Source organism: Chanodichthys erythropterus, chromosome 6 (genome assembly GCF_024489055.1).
Source record: "Chanodichthys erythropterus isolate Z2021 chromosome 6, ASM2448905v1, whole genome shotgun sequence".
Classification (NCBI taxonomy): domain Eukaryota; kingdom Metazoa; phylum Chordata; class Actinopteri; order Cypriniformes; family Xenocyprididae; genus Chanodichthys; species Chanodichthys erythropterus.
This window is the reverse complement of record NC_090226.1, coordinates 16,762,310-16,779,975: the sequence shown is the minus strand read 5'-3', so window position 1 is coordinate 16,779,975 and position 17,666 is coordinate 16,762,310. Positions and strand designations below refer to the sequence as shown.

General features: G+C 35.7%; 1 protein-coding gene across 2 annotated transcripts in view; it reads left to right on the top strand.

Moving 5' to 3' along the window:
- Positions 1–16,466, top strand: part of adamts9 (ADAM metallopeptidase with thrombospondin type 1 motif, 9) — a 40,831-nt gene extending 24,365 nt beyond the window's left edge. For both annotated transcript variants that reach the window (XM_067388256.1, XM_067388255.1), the window contains exons 24-28: positions 3,166–3,273; positions 3,381–3,548; positions 6,373–6,648; positions 8,394–8,555; positions 12,436–16,466. In XM_067388256.1, coding sequence (XP_067244357.1) covers positions 3,166–3,273; positions 3,381–3,548; positions 6,373–6,648; positions 8,394–8,555; positions 12,436–12,624 — 903 coding nt within the window. In that variant the 3' untranslated portion in view covers positions 12,625–16,466. The remainder of the gene's footprint in view (positions 1–3,165; positions 3,274–3,380; positions 3,549–6,372; positions 6,649–8,393; positions 8,556–12,435) is intronic.
- The last annotated feature ends 1,200 nt before the right edge of the window (positions 16,467–17,666 follow it).

The window sequence follows — 17,666 nt, the reverse complement described above, 5'->3', positions numbered from 1 at the left end:
TTCACATTGCAGCAAAACAGACTTAAAATACTCCGTCATTTTTTGTCATAGAGACATAAGTAATATATCAATTGAAACTATAGAATGTCTTCTTTTATTTGTGTACACTCAGAGTAAAAACAAAATGTTGTGCTTTCTGTAAAACAAAGAAAACTAACATGATGCGTGATCTCTCATCTCCCTCTGAACGAAGTCCAATCTGATAGTTCTCAGAAAATGAACTGTAATACGAATCATAAAAAAATTATACTTGTGTCTGAAAAAACGTTGAAATGTCAGGTTTTAAATCGTGTAAGTCAAATCGAAAACAAACATTCTGTGTTTATGTAATCTGTATGAAAAAAGAGCCATGTCAAAAGTCTGTGATTCAGCTCATTATCCGCTAATGCGGCCACGCCCACGGAGCCAGCGCTATTCAGACGCAAATTCAGTCAATACATGCATTCATCGTCTCAATCGTGTATTTATTGTCTTGAAAAGTGTTTTGAATAGCCATAGTTAGCAATCTCTGGCCTCTGTTAGTCCAGTTAGTTCCTGGATTGCCTATTCTTCTTTAACAGGCTTCTCAGGTGAAAAAATTTCATTTCATGATTATAGTGACCAAAATGATCACGGTTATCACAGAATCCTATTCAAAAAGTAAATTCACCAAGTTTCATGTGGAAAACCAGCAAATAACAAATAAAATTAGCATCAATATGTACTTTTTCTTTACATAAACATTAAAATAATAACATTAAAAATGATGGGCAGATTTTAAATGAGTGTCTTACAACAATCTACAATGCACAAGTTCAAATAGAGTTTTGACAAAAAAAGTCACATATTTCAGCCTCTAAATCATTTTTATAAAAGTCAAAAAAGATAAATTACTGACATTTATAATGCACATTAACCTTTATTATTAATAGTATGCGGTCCATGCAGGTTTACAGGGGGTATGGTTTATCTAAATGAGATGTAAATGAGCCCTATTGTCACTCCCAGCAGGTGAGAACAGGTGAGAACTGCAACTTTAGAGGCGTTTTTCTCCCTATAGAGCTTTCTTGAATGCCTACCTTCAAATGGCCACAACTTCTCCAAACAGATTTCCATGTGTCACACATCGTTGGAAAGCTTGGAGACTACACTTTCAGAATCTGTGAATAACTCAAAATGCCCCAGAACCGACTTGTGTCCCTACTTTCCGTGACTGGTCACAAATAGTCTTTTATTAGTTAGTAAAGACAGTTTCAAGTAATATTGCAAAATGTATAAACAAAACATCCTCTTTAGCACCTTTAAATGATTCATTTGCATTGTTATTCATTTAGTTTTCAAGTCATTGCAAACTAAAGGTATTGTATGAATGAATATACAGTATTTTAGAGGTGTTGTCGCTTGGGTATGTACAAGTATTATCTAAGTTTTTATGCCATCCTGAAATGTGAAACTGGAAAAAAAGAAAAGAAAGTGGGTGCAGGTACAGCCTGAAAGGCAGAAAAAGAAGTTTCCCACCCAGCATATTTATCACCTGCACTCAATAAGGTCTTGTGTGAAGGAAAAGCATGGGTTTACACACACACATAGCATCAGGTCCACAATAGGAAATAAAACTTAACTGGGTTCCCACAGTCTTGGAATATCTGGCAATATCAGGGAATTTTAAATGTGTGTTTTTAGGCCTTTAAAAGGTATGGTAATTAATACAATCGTAAAAATCATATTTTAAGAGAATTTTGTGAGTGTTTTGAATCAGTTCATTTCAATGAATAGATTCACAAATCTGTCTGAATGATTCATTAATGAATCTAAATTGAATATTTGACAAGCAACCATAAATGACTGGAAAGATGGAAAAATCATTTAAAAAGAAATGTATTGGTCAAACAGTGTGGGAATCCTGTATGTGTGTGTGAGTCTTGAATTTTTTCATTTGCATGTGTAGTTTTTCATAAGCAGCCATGGTTATAACGTCTCTGTCTATATAGTTCCAGTACAGATTTATATTTAATGCTCATTTAAGTTCATCTGCAATCATCTGGATCTCAATTTTATCAACCTTCACTATCTACACATACCTGCAAAATTACATTTACCCCTCCCCCCTCCTCCAGTGTAATTCTGCTGCAGAGCTCAAGTGGCTGAACGCTGTGTTTCACAGACTATTTTATGAACTTTCCTGAGGCATTGGTTTTTATAGAGCTTCATTTTCACAAGGCTTTTAGGAGATGAAAGAAAAAACCCTTTTTCCCACCATCAAGCCATCCAGGTTGAAAAAGTCTAGGAACATATACTGTATATATACATATATTGTAATATATACTATAAGAGACAGAGAGAGAAAAAAATGTAATAAATAAGGGATATTGTACAGTCAGACGGATTATCACAAAATAATCCCAGACAGGATGATCAGGACCCAGACGCAAAGCGGAAGGATCTTGTATCACCCTGGAGGAGTTTATTTTGTGATCATACCAGGATGACTGTACATTATCCCACATATTACACAGCTACTTACGAAAGAAGTAAATAAATGCACGTGAAATTTCAATCTGAGTTCAAATTATTCAGTTATATAAAACATAAGCAGAAGAACGAGCATAGCTATTCAGTAAATCAGTTGCTATGTAGGAAAACGGGCAACTATACTATAGTCTTGATACAAAACTATTTGATCACAGAATGCCATAACCGACCAATCAGAATCAAGTATTCCAGAACGACATGTAAAATGATTGGGCAGAATCAGAGGGGCAATAATGCTGCCTTCACATGCTCTCGAAATGATCGGAAATACGAGTTTCCTAGGTAAAAATTGCACATAAACACCCTCCCAAAACTTAAATGCGATAAGCTCGTAATCACAACTAATCACAAAATGGGAATTATCAAATTTCCGATAGCATGTGAAGGCAGTATAAGTGTAGGTAGGCGGGAGTGTGGGAGAGTCGGGAACTGAAAGGAGGGATAGGGCAGACAGTATGAGAAAGCGGGAGGCCCCTGGTTTAAAATCTTCTACTTACCATAAGGTGCAGTGACCCAGAACAGGTGATTCCAGCCAGTCAAGCATAAATCAAGCACACTGGCTCCAGCCATGAAGCCCTGCCGGCCTCACCCCTAGAGTCACAGATCTTCATTACTGAAAATTGGTTGTCCTTCTCCACTTCCTCCCTTCCATAGGATTGTGAACTCTCGCAGTGCCCTGTGACTCATCCTGTCATCCCAGACACCAAAGTGATGTCACATCCTGGTCATAAAACACAGTGGCGCTTTGGATCATGGACACAGGTACATCCCTGATAATGTCTGATGTATATGAATTACTAAATACTTATTATGCTAGTCTCTGTAGTATTTTACTGTAGTTATTGTAAAATGGTTGTTCGTTATAATAGTGCAGCGCCACCTGTGGAAAGGGCACTCGGATGCGCTACGTAAGTTGCCGTGACCAGCAGGGTGGAGTAGCAGAGGAATCAGCCTGCGCTCATCTTACAAAACCTCCTGCTAGTGAGGTGTGCTCCATAGTGGCATGTGGACAGTGGAAGGTTCTGGAATGGACTGCGGTAAATAAAATATACCTGTTTTTTTTTATCTTATTATAATCTGTTAAAGCTTAAGTTTGTCAGTTTTGCACTGCTAATCAGAATTACAAAAATAATGATTGTTTTCAAATATTTTATTACTTTTTAATTTAATCACTTTAGTTATTTTATTACTCAGATATTTTATTTTATTTTAACCTATTTTTTATTTATTTATTTAATTTTATTTTATTTCAGTTGAAGCAGGAAAATCTCCAGGAAAATTTACGAATTTACTTTAGGGCTGTCAAACGATTAATCGCGATTAATCGCATACAAAATAAAAGTTTGAGTTTGCCTAATATATGTGGGTGTACTGTGTGTAGTTATTATGTATATATAAATACACACAAATTAATGTATATATTTAAAAGAAATATGTTATTTATGTACAAAATATTTTTATTTATATATAATATAAATTATATAAAAATATAAATAAATACATATACTTGTAAATATTTGTCAAATATATACATAAATGTCTTTGTATTTATATATACATAATAATTACACACAGTACACCCACAAATATTAGGCAAACTCAAACTTTTATTTTGTATGTGATTAATCATTTGACAGCCCTAATTTACTTATTTGAATTGTGACCTAGAAATAGTGCAGAAATTTAAATATACTTAAACTTTAATTTCCCCCATAAAATATTCTCGTTTATTTTTTAACCCTTTTTCTTTTCTTAGAATGGCTTAACTTGAAGTGCTGTAAAAAAAAATTTGGAAAAAAATATTCTTTTAAGGTACTTTATGATATGTTGCCATATGGCAACAACGTGCAATAGTGGAAATAACTTAAAATAAGTGGAAGTGTATATATACATATACGTATATATAGTTAATATTTTTCCTCAGAAATGTTGTTTGTGTTCAATAAATTGGTGCTATTATAAGCTTTGCAGTAAATATAAACAACACCTTATACTTATTTTCCAACATCTTGTGCTTTTATTTATGGAATTTATTATTTTGCTGAATAATGCTTTATATTCTTTGAATTTCATTACGTTTTTCATGAATATTAATTTAAATTGCAAATGTAGACAGTTAAAAACAAATCTAATACTGTTCATCATGTATCATAAAACACTGACATAAAACCAAAAATATTGTAGTTCATGAAAATTCAACATTACGCAATCTTATGAGAGGAAGGTTATGAACATGAACCCCCCATAATCCTTGAAACTTCACCTTTTTTCTGTATGAAACTTCAAAAAGCATTTTTTTTTTTTCAGAGGTGAGACACATGTACACATCACATTTGGTGCTTTTCACCCTAACAATACACTTACATCCACTTGCACCTTTTTTTTGAGACAATGGTAGGACAGTGGTAGATCTGGGCCAGTATACTGGCTGTGGTGGCAGGTCTCTGATGTTTATTTAATCTATAATATAAATGCCATGGCAGTCCTTGGCATACGACTAATCAACATTATATCACTAGCATTAATGTTGTTATTGTTACAGCTTAAAAGACTGTAGCTGGCCTTTGCTAGCTATCTATATAATAATGCCATTCCATTATTGCACAGTGTTGCCATATGGCAACACAGACATTTTATCGATTTACCAAAAACTAATTTCATAAAAAAATTTTTGAGTGGTGAATATTTCATCATAACTTACCTGAGATGATGTTAACAATTTTTTTGTGAATGTGACATGAGCGGGTCCTTGTTTGTTACTGACGTTTTAATTTGCTTTCAGCAACTACATACAAGAGACGGCAGTCTGTCAGAAAATCGCGCCACAGAAAAAAAATTGCATGTCATGTGACTTAACCAAAGCACATCATTGGCTAAACTAAGCTCTTCTCTTACCATCAAAAAAAAAAAAAACGAGAATGTTCTGTTAAAGAGACAGTGGCAAGGAAATGAACACAAAATGTATGTTGCCATATGGCAACACTATGCGGTAGAGGGTTAAGAATAAATTACATTTTGTTTTCTCAGACATTTGGACCCCACTGTATTTATTCAGTTTATATGAACTATATTAACATACCACTGTGTTAGCCAGCATTCTTTCAACACTGTAACTATTGTATTTTCATTCACAGCTGTTCTGCAGCCGAACATTCTAGACCAATGACCTTGATCATTCTGCTCTCATTCTGGTGTTTAGAGCTCAGTTGTAATTGGAAACTGATTGAGAGTTCATTTTTCGTGGGTCTTGTGTGCAGATGGAGTTCGGTGTGCATACTGTTCACATTTATACAGGAAGACAAGAATTACTATGGAGTAGCTAGATTGCTTTAGGCCTGCTTTCCACTGGTTTAAAATTGAGACAAACCAGTAAATCAACATTACATAATCCATGTTGCAGTATCTGAAAAAGTCCAAAGAACTAAACTAAAGGGACTGTTATTCTTTTTTCATTTCAATTTAAGTAATAGTTCATACACAAAATTTAAATCCATTAAGCCATTACGTAGCTTGACAGTCTTTCTAAGTTAAAACTGTAGTAGGGTATCTTAAAATCAGCATGAAACGGAAGTTGCGATAGTTCTTCTTTATTGTAACATTATATTTGACTGAAATGGCTTCTCGGACAAGAGAAAATGTAGTGCAGGACTTGATTTTGTCAATTGGGAACAGTTTGGATGGTTGGTTTGTTATTGTTTGCTTTTAGTGGATCAGATTTTGGAAGACAGATTTTTGTTTTGTTAGTTATTTTGATGAAAGATTACAACAGCACATATAAATGAAAAAAATAATGATGTGCATGGATAAATAATTTAAAATAAACACTGCAATATTCCTATATGTATCTGTTTGTATTTGTAGTGCTCCGTATCCTGCGGTCAGGGTAAAACTACACGGCAAGTAGTGTGTATGAACATCAGCGATCAAGTTGTGGAAACAAGTGAGTGTGACCCAGATGATCAACCAGCAACAGAACAGGAGTGTGCCATGCCCCAGTGTCCATCTCGCTCCAGCGACCACGGGGGCTTTTTACCTAACCCTGATTCTCGGAAAAAAAATGTTCCCGCCGGACGAACTGACCGTAATAGAGCTGGCAGGCCCCAGTCGCATCAATGGAGGACTGGACCGTGGGGGGCGGTAAGTACCTCTAAACATCTTAGAATGATAGCATCTCTGCATGCCCTGCTCTGTATGTCTCTGATATTAGATACAATCCACCAATCCAAAGACAAGTCCTGTTAGAGACCTTTTGCCAACCCAAGAACAGAATGACATCTAAGGTGTTGTACTTGAACTCTCCAAGTCAACCAGAGAGCAGCATTTCCTCTGTCTGATAAATGATGCTGTTTCCTTCATGATATCAGTGCTTTAAATAGTCTGTAGAATTCAAATAACAGCTAAATATTGTGCAGTTTTTGGGAAGCTCTTCCTCTGTGTCTTAAAGTAGGTATTTGTAGACCTTTTAACATTGTTTCCTTTATAGCTATATATAATTTGTATCCTTCCGAGTGATAGTAATCACGAGGAATTGAATGATTTTTGTTACGACTCCACTTAATAATTTGTGTTTTTTAAGATTTCGTTAATGATACTTTAAATCTTGCGATCTATTAGCAGACATCACGGTAACAGTTTTCGCTCTGACCGATTTCAATCAGTTGTTAGATGTATTTAAACTGATAAGTAAAGATTTGACTTTATGACAGATTCATGAAAAAAGAAAGAAGAAAAAAAAAACCCTAAAAAAGCACAAAAGTGTCTTCTATGCTACATGTACACTATGTATAATGTTCAAAAGTTTGGGGTCAGTAAGCTTTTTTGTTGTTTGAATGATATTAATATTTTAATTCAGAAAAGATGCATTCAGTTGATCAAAAGAGACAGTTAAGACATTTATAATGCTACAAAAGATTTCAAGTAAATGTTTTTTTTATTCATCAAACAATCAAAAATGTATTAATTTCACAGATCCTTTCAACACTGATGAAAGTAATTAGAATTTAACTGCAACATGAAGATGCATTCATTTATGACAGCGGCTATTTGCACTGTGCAAATAGCGATAGATGCTATTTACACTAAGTGAAAATAGCGATATATTCTATTTACAGTAAGTGACAATAGGAGCATTTTTCTTAGCGATGTTATTTACACTAGATGAAAATAGTGTTAGATTCTATTTACACCATGTAAAAGTATCAGTTATTTGCAATAAAAGTAAATAGCAATTAGATGCTATCTATACTTTATATTGGCAGATACTATTTGCACCTCAGTATTTATACATTAACAGAATGCAATAATATAGAGTGTAAATGAGTATATATTTATTAAAGCCAGGTCTGTGAGCCTTACACACTACTGCTGCACCACTGAAGACATTGAATTTTGTGCGTCTTTTTTCAAACTTCCAACCAGACATTGGTGGGCGGAGCTAGTGTAAAGAGTGTTTGCCAACAGGGGATGCTATTTGCACTTAGTGTAAATAGACACTCCATTTATGGCATGTCTATGTATTATGTTTCTCTCTTATCATATTTAATTCAGACCGCAAGTTCAGAACTTAGTCAAAACGTCATATATTTTGCCAGACCATCAAAAGCATTTTATATGCTGAACCATTTCTGAAACAAAATGTCATTTGGGTTTAGTCTTTTCTAAAAACAATGGAAAATCCCACTTCTTGATTCCCAGTGGTAATCTTTCTCATCAAAGAAATCTGCGTTGGTCAGTGTTTGTACATTGACGTATGTTTTCATATAATCTCTCCAAAGCTAATGAAATTGGTCCAGTGAGAATGTGAGAAAGTTTTTGATTGTGTGGAAGGTGTGTGTGGCCCTTCTCTCATTATGTAGCTTCTGTTTCTCTTTCACACCTCTCAGTGTTCAAGTACCTGTGCCGGAGGATTCCAGAGACGTGTGGTGGTGTGTCAGGATGAGAACGGCTACCCTGCCAACAGCTGTGATGAAAGCACACAACCCACAGAGCAACGTTCCTGTGAGTCCGGCCCCTGCCCTCAGTGGGTCTATGGCAGCTGGAGTGAGGTGAGTTGCTCTGAATTGAATTGAACCTCAATTACTGTTCAAAAGTTTGGGGTCCTTTTTTTTTTTTTTTTGAAAGAAAAAAACTTATTTAGAAAGGATACATTACATTGATTAAAATTGACAGTAAAGACCATTGTTACTGTAACTGTTCTTAACTTTCTATTAATCAAAGAATCCTGAAGAAAAATGCAATCTTGCAGTCCATTAGCTTTTAGCAAATAGAAAGACTAAGGCTTTGATCACATTACATACACTTTCCATTTTAATCATGCATTTAAATTTTTAATTATATTTACAACTTCATACAAATGTGCTTTGTAAATGATTAGTGAAATTAATTTCTGGCAGTAGGGTTAATAGAATTTCTTTGCTGAAAAAAAAAAAAAAGTTACTTGAGTAGGATAGGCTAAAATAACTGATTTTGTCTAAACGAAAGCCTTAGAACTGTCCCTACTCAGAAAAACACTAGCCGCTTTTCCACTGTCGGGCCAGTGCAAGCCAGGGCTTTCAACGGGCCGGGTTGGGCTAATAGCCTCGGACCTGTAGCATCAAGCTCAAAACCATGCTGGGTTTTCACCGTCTGGCGAGAAGCTCCGCAGCAATTTGCTAAAACCCGCCTGTAACTCGCCTCTCTAGAACAAAGTCACACAAACCCATAATTTCACCAACAAATGGAAGTTTTATCAGAAAACTAATCAGAAAGAAATCAATTGAAACGTGATCGCAAAACGAACATGATAAAAGCGACCTTTTGTTGGCATTTTTGTTGTTTACTTAAAGATTTAAAACCCAAGCATTGATGTTTTACCACAGTTTTACAGCAATAAGTGATACATTGATTATAATGATTTAATGTGTGTCAAGATTGCACATTAGTCACAGAAATAAAGTGTTATTTACCATTATTTCACAAAAGTTCAATCGCTTCTGTTTGTTTATTTATAGTCACAGGACAATACAGGCATGGACAAAATTGTTGGTACCCTTGATAAACATGAACAAAGATGACTGTAAAAATCTGCATTGTTTATCCTTTTGATCTTTAATTAATAAAATTAGGAAAAGAATTGAAAGTGGGGGGAAAATCACATTATGTAATAAATGTTTTTCTCCAAAACACGTTGGCCACAATTATTGGCACACTTTAATTCAATACTATTCAATACCTCCTTTTGCCAAGATAACAGCTCTGAGTCTTCTTCTATAATGCCTGATGAGTTTAGAGAACACCTGACAAGATATCAGAGAACATTCCTTCATGCAGAATCTCTCCAGAACCTTCAGATTCCCAGTTCCATGTTTGTGCTTCTTCTCTTCGGTTCACTCATTTTCTTTAGGGTTCAGGTCAGGGAACTGGGATAGCCAGGGCAGAAGCTTGGTTTTGTGCTCAGTGACAAATTTTTTGTGTTGGTTTTGATGTTTGTTTTGGATCATTGTCCTGATGGAAGATCCAACCACGGCCCATTACTGGATTTCTAGCAGAAGCGGTCAGGATTTGATTTTTTATCTGTTGGTATTTGATAGAATCCATGATACCATGTATCTGAACAAGATGTCCAGGACCTCCAGCACAAAAATAGGCCCACAACATTAAAGATTCAGCAGTATATTTAACCGTGGGCATGATATACTTTTTTATCTATGTGTGCACCAAACCCATCTGGGGGGTTTGCTGCCAAAATGCACTTTTTTAGTTTCATCTGACCATAGAAGTTGATCCCGTTTGGAGTTCCAGTCATGTCTGACAGCTGAATATGCTGGAGATTGTTTCTGGATGAGGGCAGAGGATTTTTCTTGAAACCCTCCCGAACAACTTAGCGGATGTAGGTGCTATTTGATCATTTTTTTTAGGCTTTCTGAGACTCAAGACTCAACTAATCTCTGCAATTCTTCAGCTGTGATCCTTAGAGAGTCTTTGGCCACTCAAACTCTCCTCCTCACTTCACATTAGGATGATTTAGACACACGTCCTCTTCCAAGCAGATTTGTAACATCTTTAGTTGATTGGAACTTCTTAATTATTGCCCTGATTTTCAATGGATTAGCTATTTTCAATTTCAATTTTTTTCAATGCTTTAGCTATTTTCTTACAGCAACTTTCTATTTTTTTGCTGCACATCAGAACTATATTCTTTGGTTTTACTCATTGTGATGAATGATTAAGGGAATTTGGCATTTGTGTTTCCTCATGTTTATATTCCTGTGGAACAGGATGTCATGGCTGGACAATTTCATGTTCATGATCACTCTGGTGTGCTAAAAAAAAAAAAAAAAAAAAAATGTAAATATGAATGGGAATATAATTCAGAGATATTTTACTCATAAAAAATTCTAGGTGTGCCAATAATTGTGGCCAACGTGTTTTGGAGAAAAACTTTTATTTCATAACATGATTTTCCCCCCACTTTCAATTATTTTCCTTCAATGAAGGTTTTGATTTTTGCTAATTTTATGAATTAAAGATCAAAAGGATAAACATTGCAGATTTATTTTTACAGTCATCTTTGATCATATTTATCATTTTGTCCACGTATGTATGTTTACATCACATTTAGAAAGAATGATCATTTCTACAAATTTTTCAAAAAAAAAAAAAAAAAAAAAAAAGCTTTAGCACTCTCTCCAATGACAGTCCCAATACAGTTATATTTTCAGTCAGAGAAACAGAGGAAGCTCCTGAAAAACCAGACTTGCTTTATTTTATGACATAAGCCTATGCAGCGCTAAATATGGATATCAGACAGTCCGGTATAAAGAGATTAAAGTACTGACAGATAAAATAAATACACGATTGTGACAGCCAAGCGGCCATATTTAACATGTCTACTATGGTAATGGTTAGTAAAATGATTTTAAATGTCTTTAATGCTGATGTTAGCTGGTATATTAAATCATCCACGGCACTGCCATCTCCAGACTCAACTAAACTCCGCCTTTGTTTGTAACCACTCCTCAGCCAGCGAGCTGGCCTGCTTTGGACCAAGGTATTCAGTTGGCCAAAAAACCCTGGCCGTTGGCCCAGAGAAAGCCCTGACGAGGCACCATTAAGCCCCAGAAGTGACAGTGGAAACACAACTGGCACACACTAGCACACCTGCTCTAGGCCCGGCAGCGGAAACGTGGCTACTGTGATCTTATGACATTCTGACATTATGGACATGTGGTCCAAGCCATATTTTGAAAATGCAGTCCCTTAGGTTGTGTTCGGGTCATTTTGACCCAGAGAGGATTTTGTTTTTCCTGAAAATGCTAGTTGTCAACGTTATCGCATTGAACTAAAATTTTGCTCATATAGGGTATAACTACTTCCCCAATTTTTTTGAGAATTTTTGTCATTTTTGTTTCCTTGGTACACTTGGAGTTCCCAGTCAAAAATGACCGGCGTACAAAAATTTGCTTATAAATCTGTCATTACTCTATATTATCACATAACATCATAAGAGATTTATAAGCTATTTTTTGTAGGCCAGTCATTTTTTGAACAGGAACACCACAAGTGTGACTTTGTTCCATTTTGTACAAAATAAAAGCATTCCAAAACAAACCTTCCTAGTTAAACAGTGCAAATTGTTTCCATACTTTCCAAATTTATCCACAAATAATGCTTATTTCACTCAAAAACTGAGGTATATAAGCTCAGATCAGTGAAGCCTACAATCAGTCGTTTCCAGAAAGAAATACAAAACCTGTCCTAATTGAAAGAAAACAATTTTAAAAAAGGATTGAATCCAGTGTTTGGTGATAATACAGCATAACGAGTGATTTACAGGGTTTCAACACAGCACAAAACAACACAAGGGTTAACAAAGATTATATATGTTAATGAAACAAGACTTTCTCTTTTTTTTCTCTTACGCTTACTCTGCTTCTGCCTCCCTAGTGTTCAAAATCCTGCGGAGGAGGGATAAAGACCCGGTTGGTCACTTGTCAGCGGCCCAACGGGGAGCGCTTTAACGATCTGAGCTGTGAAATTCTTGACAAACCACCCGACCGAGAACAGTGCAATACTCAGTCCTGCTCTAATAACCCTCACTGGAACACAGACCAATGGAGCTCGGTACGCTCGTAACTATTTTAACTTTTTCCCTCCATAAGTTCAACATGCCGAAGTTTCTTAACACTCAAGACATGAAGAAAACAAACTGAAACTCACTTGGTTTGATCTTTGAGTAAGCAAATGTCTGGTTTTAGCTTTTGCTGCTTATTAGCAAGTTTCGGTTGCACTTAAAGACCTACCAAACATGCAGTTAAAAGTTGTTTTCGAGTTTTGTTTCCTGACTGAAAAAGTGAGCATCTTTTTGGTCGATGTGTTTGTTTGAATGCCCCCCCATTTAATTTTGTTTTTCCCAATGCAGCTGTACTTTTGATAAATACAAATCATTGTGAGGCCTTTGTTGTGGCTTGTGTTGAAAACACAGTACAGTTGTATATACAGTAGTATTTAGAATACATGGGAAATATCACTTTTATTGCTCCACTGCAAACATCTGAAACATCTGGCCACTGGCAGTTTACTTTATTATATTGAAACCCTTGAAATCTCTCTGTGCTTTTTCTGATGCTCTTCATAATTCATTTCTCATGAAAATTGACTTCAACCATACCTCACATGAACTCAGCTAGCCATTGACCTTTTTAAAATATATGATGGTGCTTTTTCAGTATAAGGGAGACTTTATGTGAAATTCTGTCTATAGTTGCTATATTTTTGTATATTTAAGATAACTTACTGAAGAATTTTTTTTTTTTTTTTAAATTAATACAAAATAATTGTGACGTAATCTGAATCAAATGTAGCTTTGTTCATTTTATGTATGCTGATTTGTTCTGATATTGTAGTATTTTTCTGGGTTATTTTACAAAATCAGTATTATCAATTTTGTGTATAAAGCAACAACAACAACAACAAAAACATGTTCTAGTCTAGTGTGTAAATTCCTCATTGCATTTCCCTCAGACCCAGGGAAGGCCAGTGTTTTTTTTTTTTGTTTGTTTGTTTCTTCAATTCTGCTTGTTGGCCAGTTACATGTGTCTACCTCATTCTCAATGAACGGCCCCATATCCATCTTCCGTCCACTTTATATATGTAAATGCGAATAACTAATGCTAAGATATCCTATAACATCCATAATCTTGCATGGATATAATACTGTATATACAGAAATATACAGTGCTGTGAAAAAGTTTTTCCCCTCACAACAAATGATACAAATCATTATAAAATGTGCATTCCAAGTGTGATTTATTATAATGTCTTATTGATGAAATGCCAGTCCAATATCTGTATGCCCTAAAAACTACAATTTTCATGTGTACTTACTTTTTCACAGCACCGTATCAACACAAATTTGTATTTTTTTCCAAATACGCCATGGTGCTATAGTGTCTGTGGTGCAATTCCCTTTATGACATGGTCTGTTAATGTCACCAGACTGAAAATTAAGTGGTTTAAATCAAATGGCAGTATTGATGAAGGTGTGCATGAACATTTCTGTATATTATTGTATGTATTTGTATTTATTTTTGCTGCCATATGTTTTTCCTTATTTGTTTGAGCCTGTTAATGATTTTGGTCAAATTAAACAATTGCAAGGCTTTATTTTACAAATGTTATTTTATTATTATTATTGGTGTTGTTTTGAAAAGTAGGCAAAATTTTGTAATTAATTAATTAATATTACTAGTTGATTTGTAAATTAGTTAACTAGAAATAAGACTTTGAATGTTGAATGTCTTGTATTATTTGGAAGATGTTCATTTTTTAAAAAGACAACATTTTAACTGCCAATTGTGCATATATTTTCAATATGTAATGAATGAATGAAAGGTACAAAATCACTGAGCTTAATATCTGTTTTGTGGTGTCAGATCTTTAATTCTGTATATATTTATATTTTTGTGTTTTAACCTGCTGCTTTTATTCATTTCTCATCTGAATGGGACGTCTATATTACCTATTTTAATGATAGTTGGATGGGGGTCTTTTTTGGGTGCTAACTCACCTCAGTACCTGTAGAGGAGGTCTACACCCGCTGGCTATTTTCTTTTGGACGCCGCAGGATATTAGCCAGCACTGATGGTAGTGATATGGTCACAGTCAACCGAGCATACATTAAAATAACAATGGCAAATGCACGGGGGTCAAGGACAGCCTTTGATCTGTTGGAAGGTCTTTCCCAGCCTTCCCAGCTCATCTAATCGGAATGGACGCACTTCTCAGAAAGAGTTTTGTTCTTACGGGAAAAATAAGCGGCAAGAGCGAAGGCCGTTACGGAGCACAGAGGCCTCTACGGCCTGGATATCTGTGTGCATTCTAAAAACCTGGAAGTTCTCACATTGGAATGTAGTGAGGCACGTAGCCAAGCATTTCGCCAGGCCTGGACTGATCATTTTTGGCAACAATTTGAAAGAAAAACAAGGCAATTTTGCATGGTTCAAAAAGCAAAAAAAAAGAAAGAAAAAAAAAGTCAATTTAGTCTGATCAATGAACTGAAGAGTAACTACAGTCACACTTATCTGTATTCACACTTATCTTGCATTCAGATTGGAATTGGAATATTTCTCTTGAGCGTGTTTTATTAGTGTCACAAATATGCAGATGTTTTCATGTTTTTGACTAAAAAAAAAGCCCATACACATTTATTATTTGTATATTAATTTTCTATTGTCAATTTTGTTAAACAATCCACACTGGGAAGTGAGTTCAAGCTTGAGCATTTTTTTTCTATCTTTTTTTAGTTTAAAAGTTGGCAATTGCGCTCATTATATCAGTGGTGCATTCATTTAACAAAGTACATAAACTATAGTATGGAAGCTTTCCATGATAGCATGACCAAGATAAATGCCATGCCATATAAAAACAAACCAAATTATTAATATGGCCCCTAAATATTTACAAATATTATTACTGTATGCAAAAGTGTGCTAAGTATTTTAAATGGAAATATAAAATACTTAAAATCACAATAATTTTAGGTGCTTTACATATGACAGAAATTAGCACCAAGATTGTGATACAGTTGATCGCATGCAAGTTTACTGAGGTTTAATATCATAAGCAGCCTAACCAGAGTTTTTCATGTACCTACACAAACTAAGTATTCATCTTTGATCACACTTTTAACTTGCATAGACACACTGCATAGAATTCCTAAAAGAAAATGAGACCATATTCATGGTTACATATTCTCACAAATAAACACAAACACAGTAAAATTCTGAGGCAGAGTGAGCATGTTAATGATTTATTATGAATCAATAAGGCTTTGGATGAATTATTAAATTGGTACATGGTGCTCTTTTTATATTATTTTATGTGAAGTGTCTTTGATTTTGTTATTTTGCTGCAGCTGTCTATGTTTTTGGTATTGAATTTTGGTGTATATGTATTCAGTTGAACCAATTGTATATATTTTGGTACTGTAAATATTTATAAAAGCAAATATATATTTGAATGTTAAACTGATTGCTCAAGACCTTTTTTGTCCTGGTTTCAAAATAAATTCCATCAACTTAAATGCAACTGTGACACTTGCTAGATTCTTTTGAAAAAGTATCCCCAGGAACACATTATCCAACTGGGGAGTTTCTGTTCTCTTAGTTCCTGTATTTCGTGTATGCATGCTGGGAATGGACTCGTTCAACTTCAGACTTGTCGCATCATATCCATCCTCCCTCTACGAGGCCCTTTGATTATCCGTTCCTCTCTCATCCTGGATCCAGGGAAGCCTCTCTCTCTTTTCTCTTCAGCTCCCCTCGTGGTTCATTCGCTCAGTGAACCTGCTAGAAAATATGTCAATGTTTCTTTGGCTCAACAAGCAGATGTAGCAACTGTCATTCATTATGATTCAGAGACAGTTACATTCCTCCTTTTATATCATAATATTTGAGGCGAAAGGCGAAACAAATGAATAGAAAGTCTCATGTAAAAAATGATTACCTGTTATATGCTGGTCCAATTATCATGTATTATGTTGTTGGCATTGTATACTGTACATGTCCATATACTAATTATTTACATGAATATGATATGCTGTCAAAATGGTAATAAATTCAAAATTACAATAATTAACACAAGATTGGTCTATTCTTTTGTTTACTTTGACATACCCATCAATTCTTATAGTTAGACATACTCAGCTTCATAATCAGACATAATCACCTCAAATGACATACTAATTAAGCTTGTGTTTATCAAGCAGTTGGACTTCACTGTGATTTTTTCCCCCCTTGTTCGCAGTGCTCTGCGTCCTGTGGGAGAGGATACAAATAACGTAACGTGACTTGTGTCATTCACGCGGGCCAGCCAATCACAGAAGCGAACTGCTTGCACCAGCCCCTCCCACAAAAACAAAAGCGTTGCAGAGGTGGGAGGTGCCCCAAGTGGAAGACTGAGAGCTGGGAAGAGGTAAAATGGGTCAATAGCTACAGACCTCCAAATTTCGTCTGGCCTTCAGATTAGCTCAAGAACAGTGCGTAGAGAGTTTCATGGAATGGGTTTCCATGGTCGAGCAGCTGCATCCAAGCCTTACATCACCAAGTGCAATGCAAAGCGTCAGATGCAGTGGTGTAAAGCACGCCGCCACTGGACTCTAGAGCAGTGGAGACGTGTTCTCTGGAGTGACGAATCACGCTTCTCTGTCTGGCAATCCGATGGACGAGTCTGTGTTTGGCAGTTGCCAGGAGAACACTACTTGCCTGACTGCATTGTGCCAAGTGTAAAGTTTGGTGGAGGGGGGATTATGGTGTGGGGTTGTTTTTCAAGGGCTTGGACCCTTAGTTCCAGTGAAAGGAACTCTTAATGCTTCAGCATACCAAGACATTTTGGACAATTTCATGCTCCCAACTTTGTGGGAACAATTTGGGGGATGGCCCTTTCCTGTTCCAACATGACTGTGCACCAGTGCACAAAGCAAGGTCCATAAAGACATGGATGAGCGAGTTTGGTGTGGAGGAACTTGACTGGCCTGCACAGAGTCCTGACCTCAACCCAATAGAACTCCTTTGGGATGAGTTAAAACGAAGACTGCAAGCCAGGCCTTCTCACCAACATCACTGCCTGACCTCACAAATGCGCTTCTAGAAGAATGGTCAAAAATTCCAATAAACACA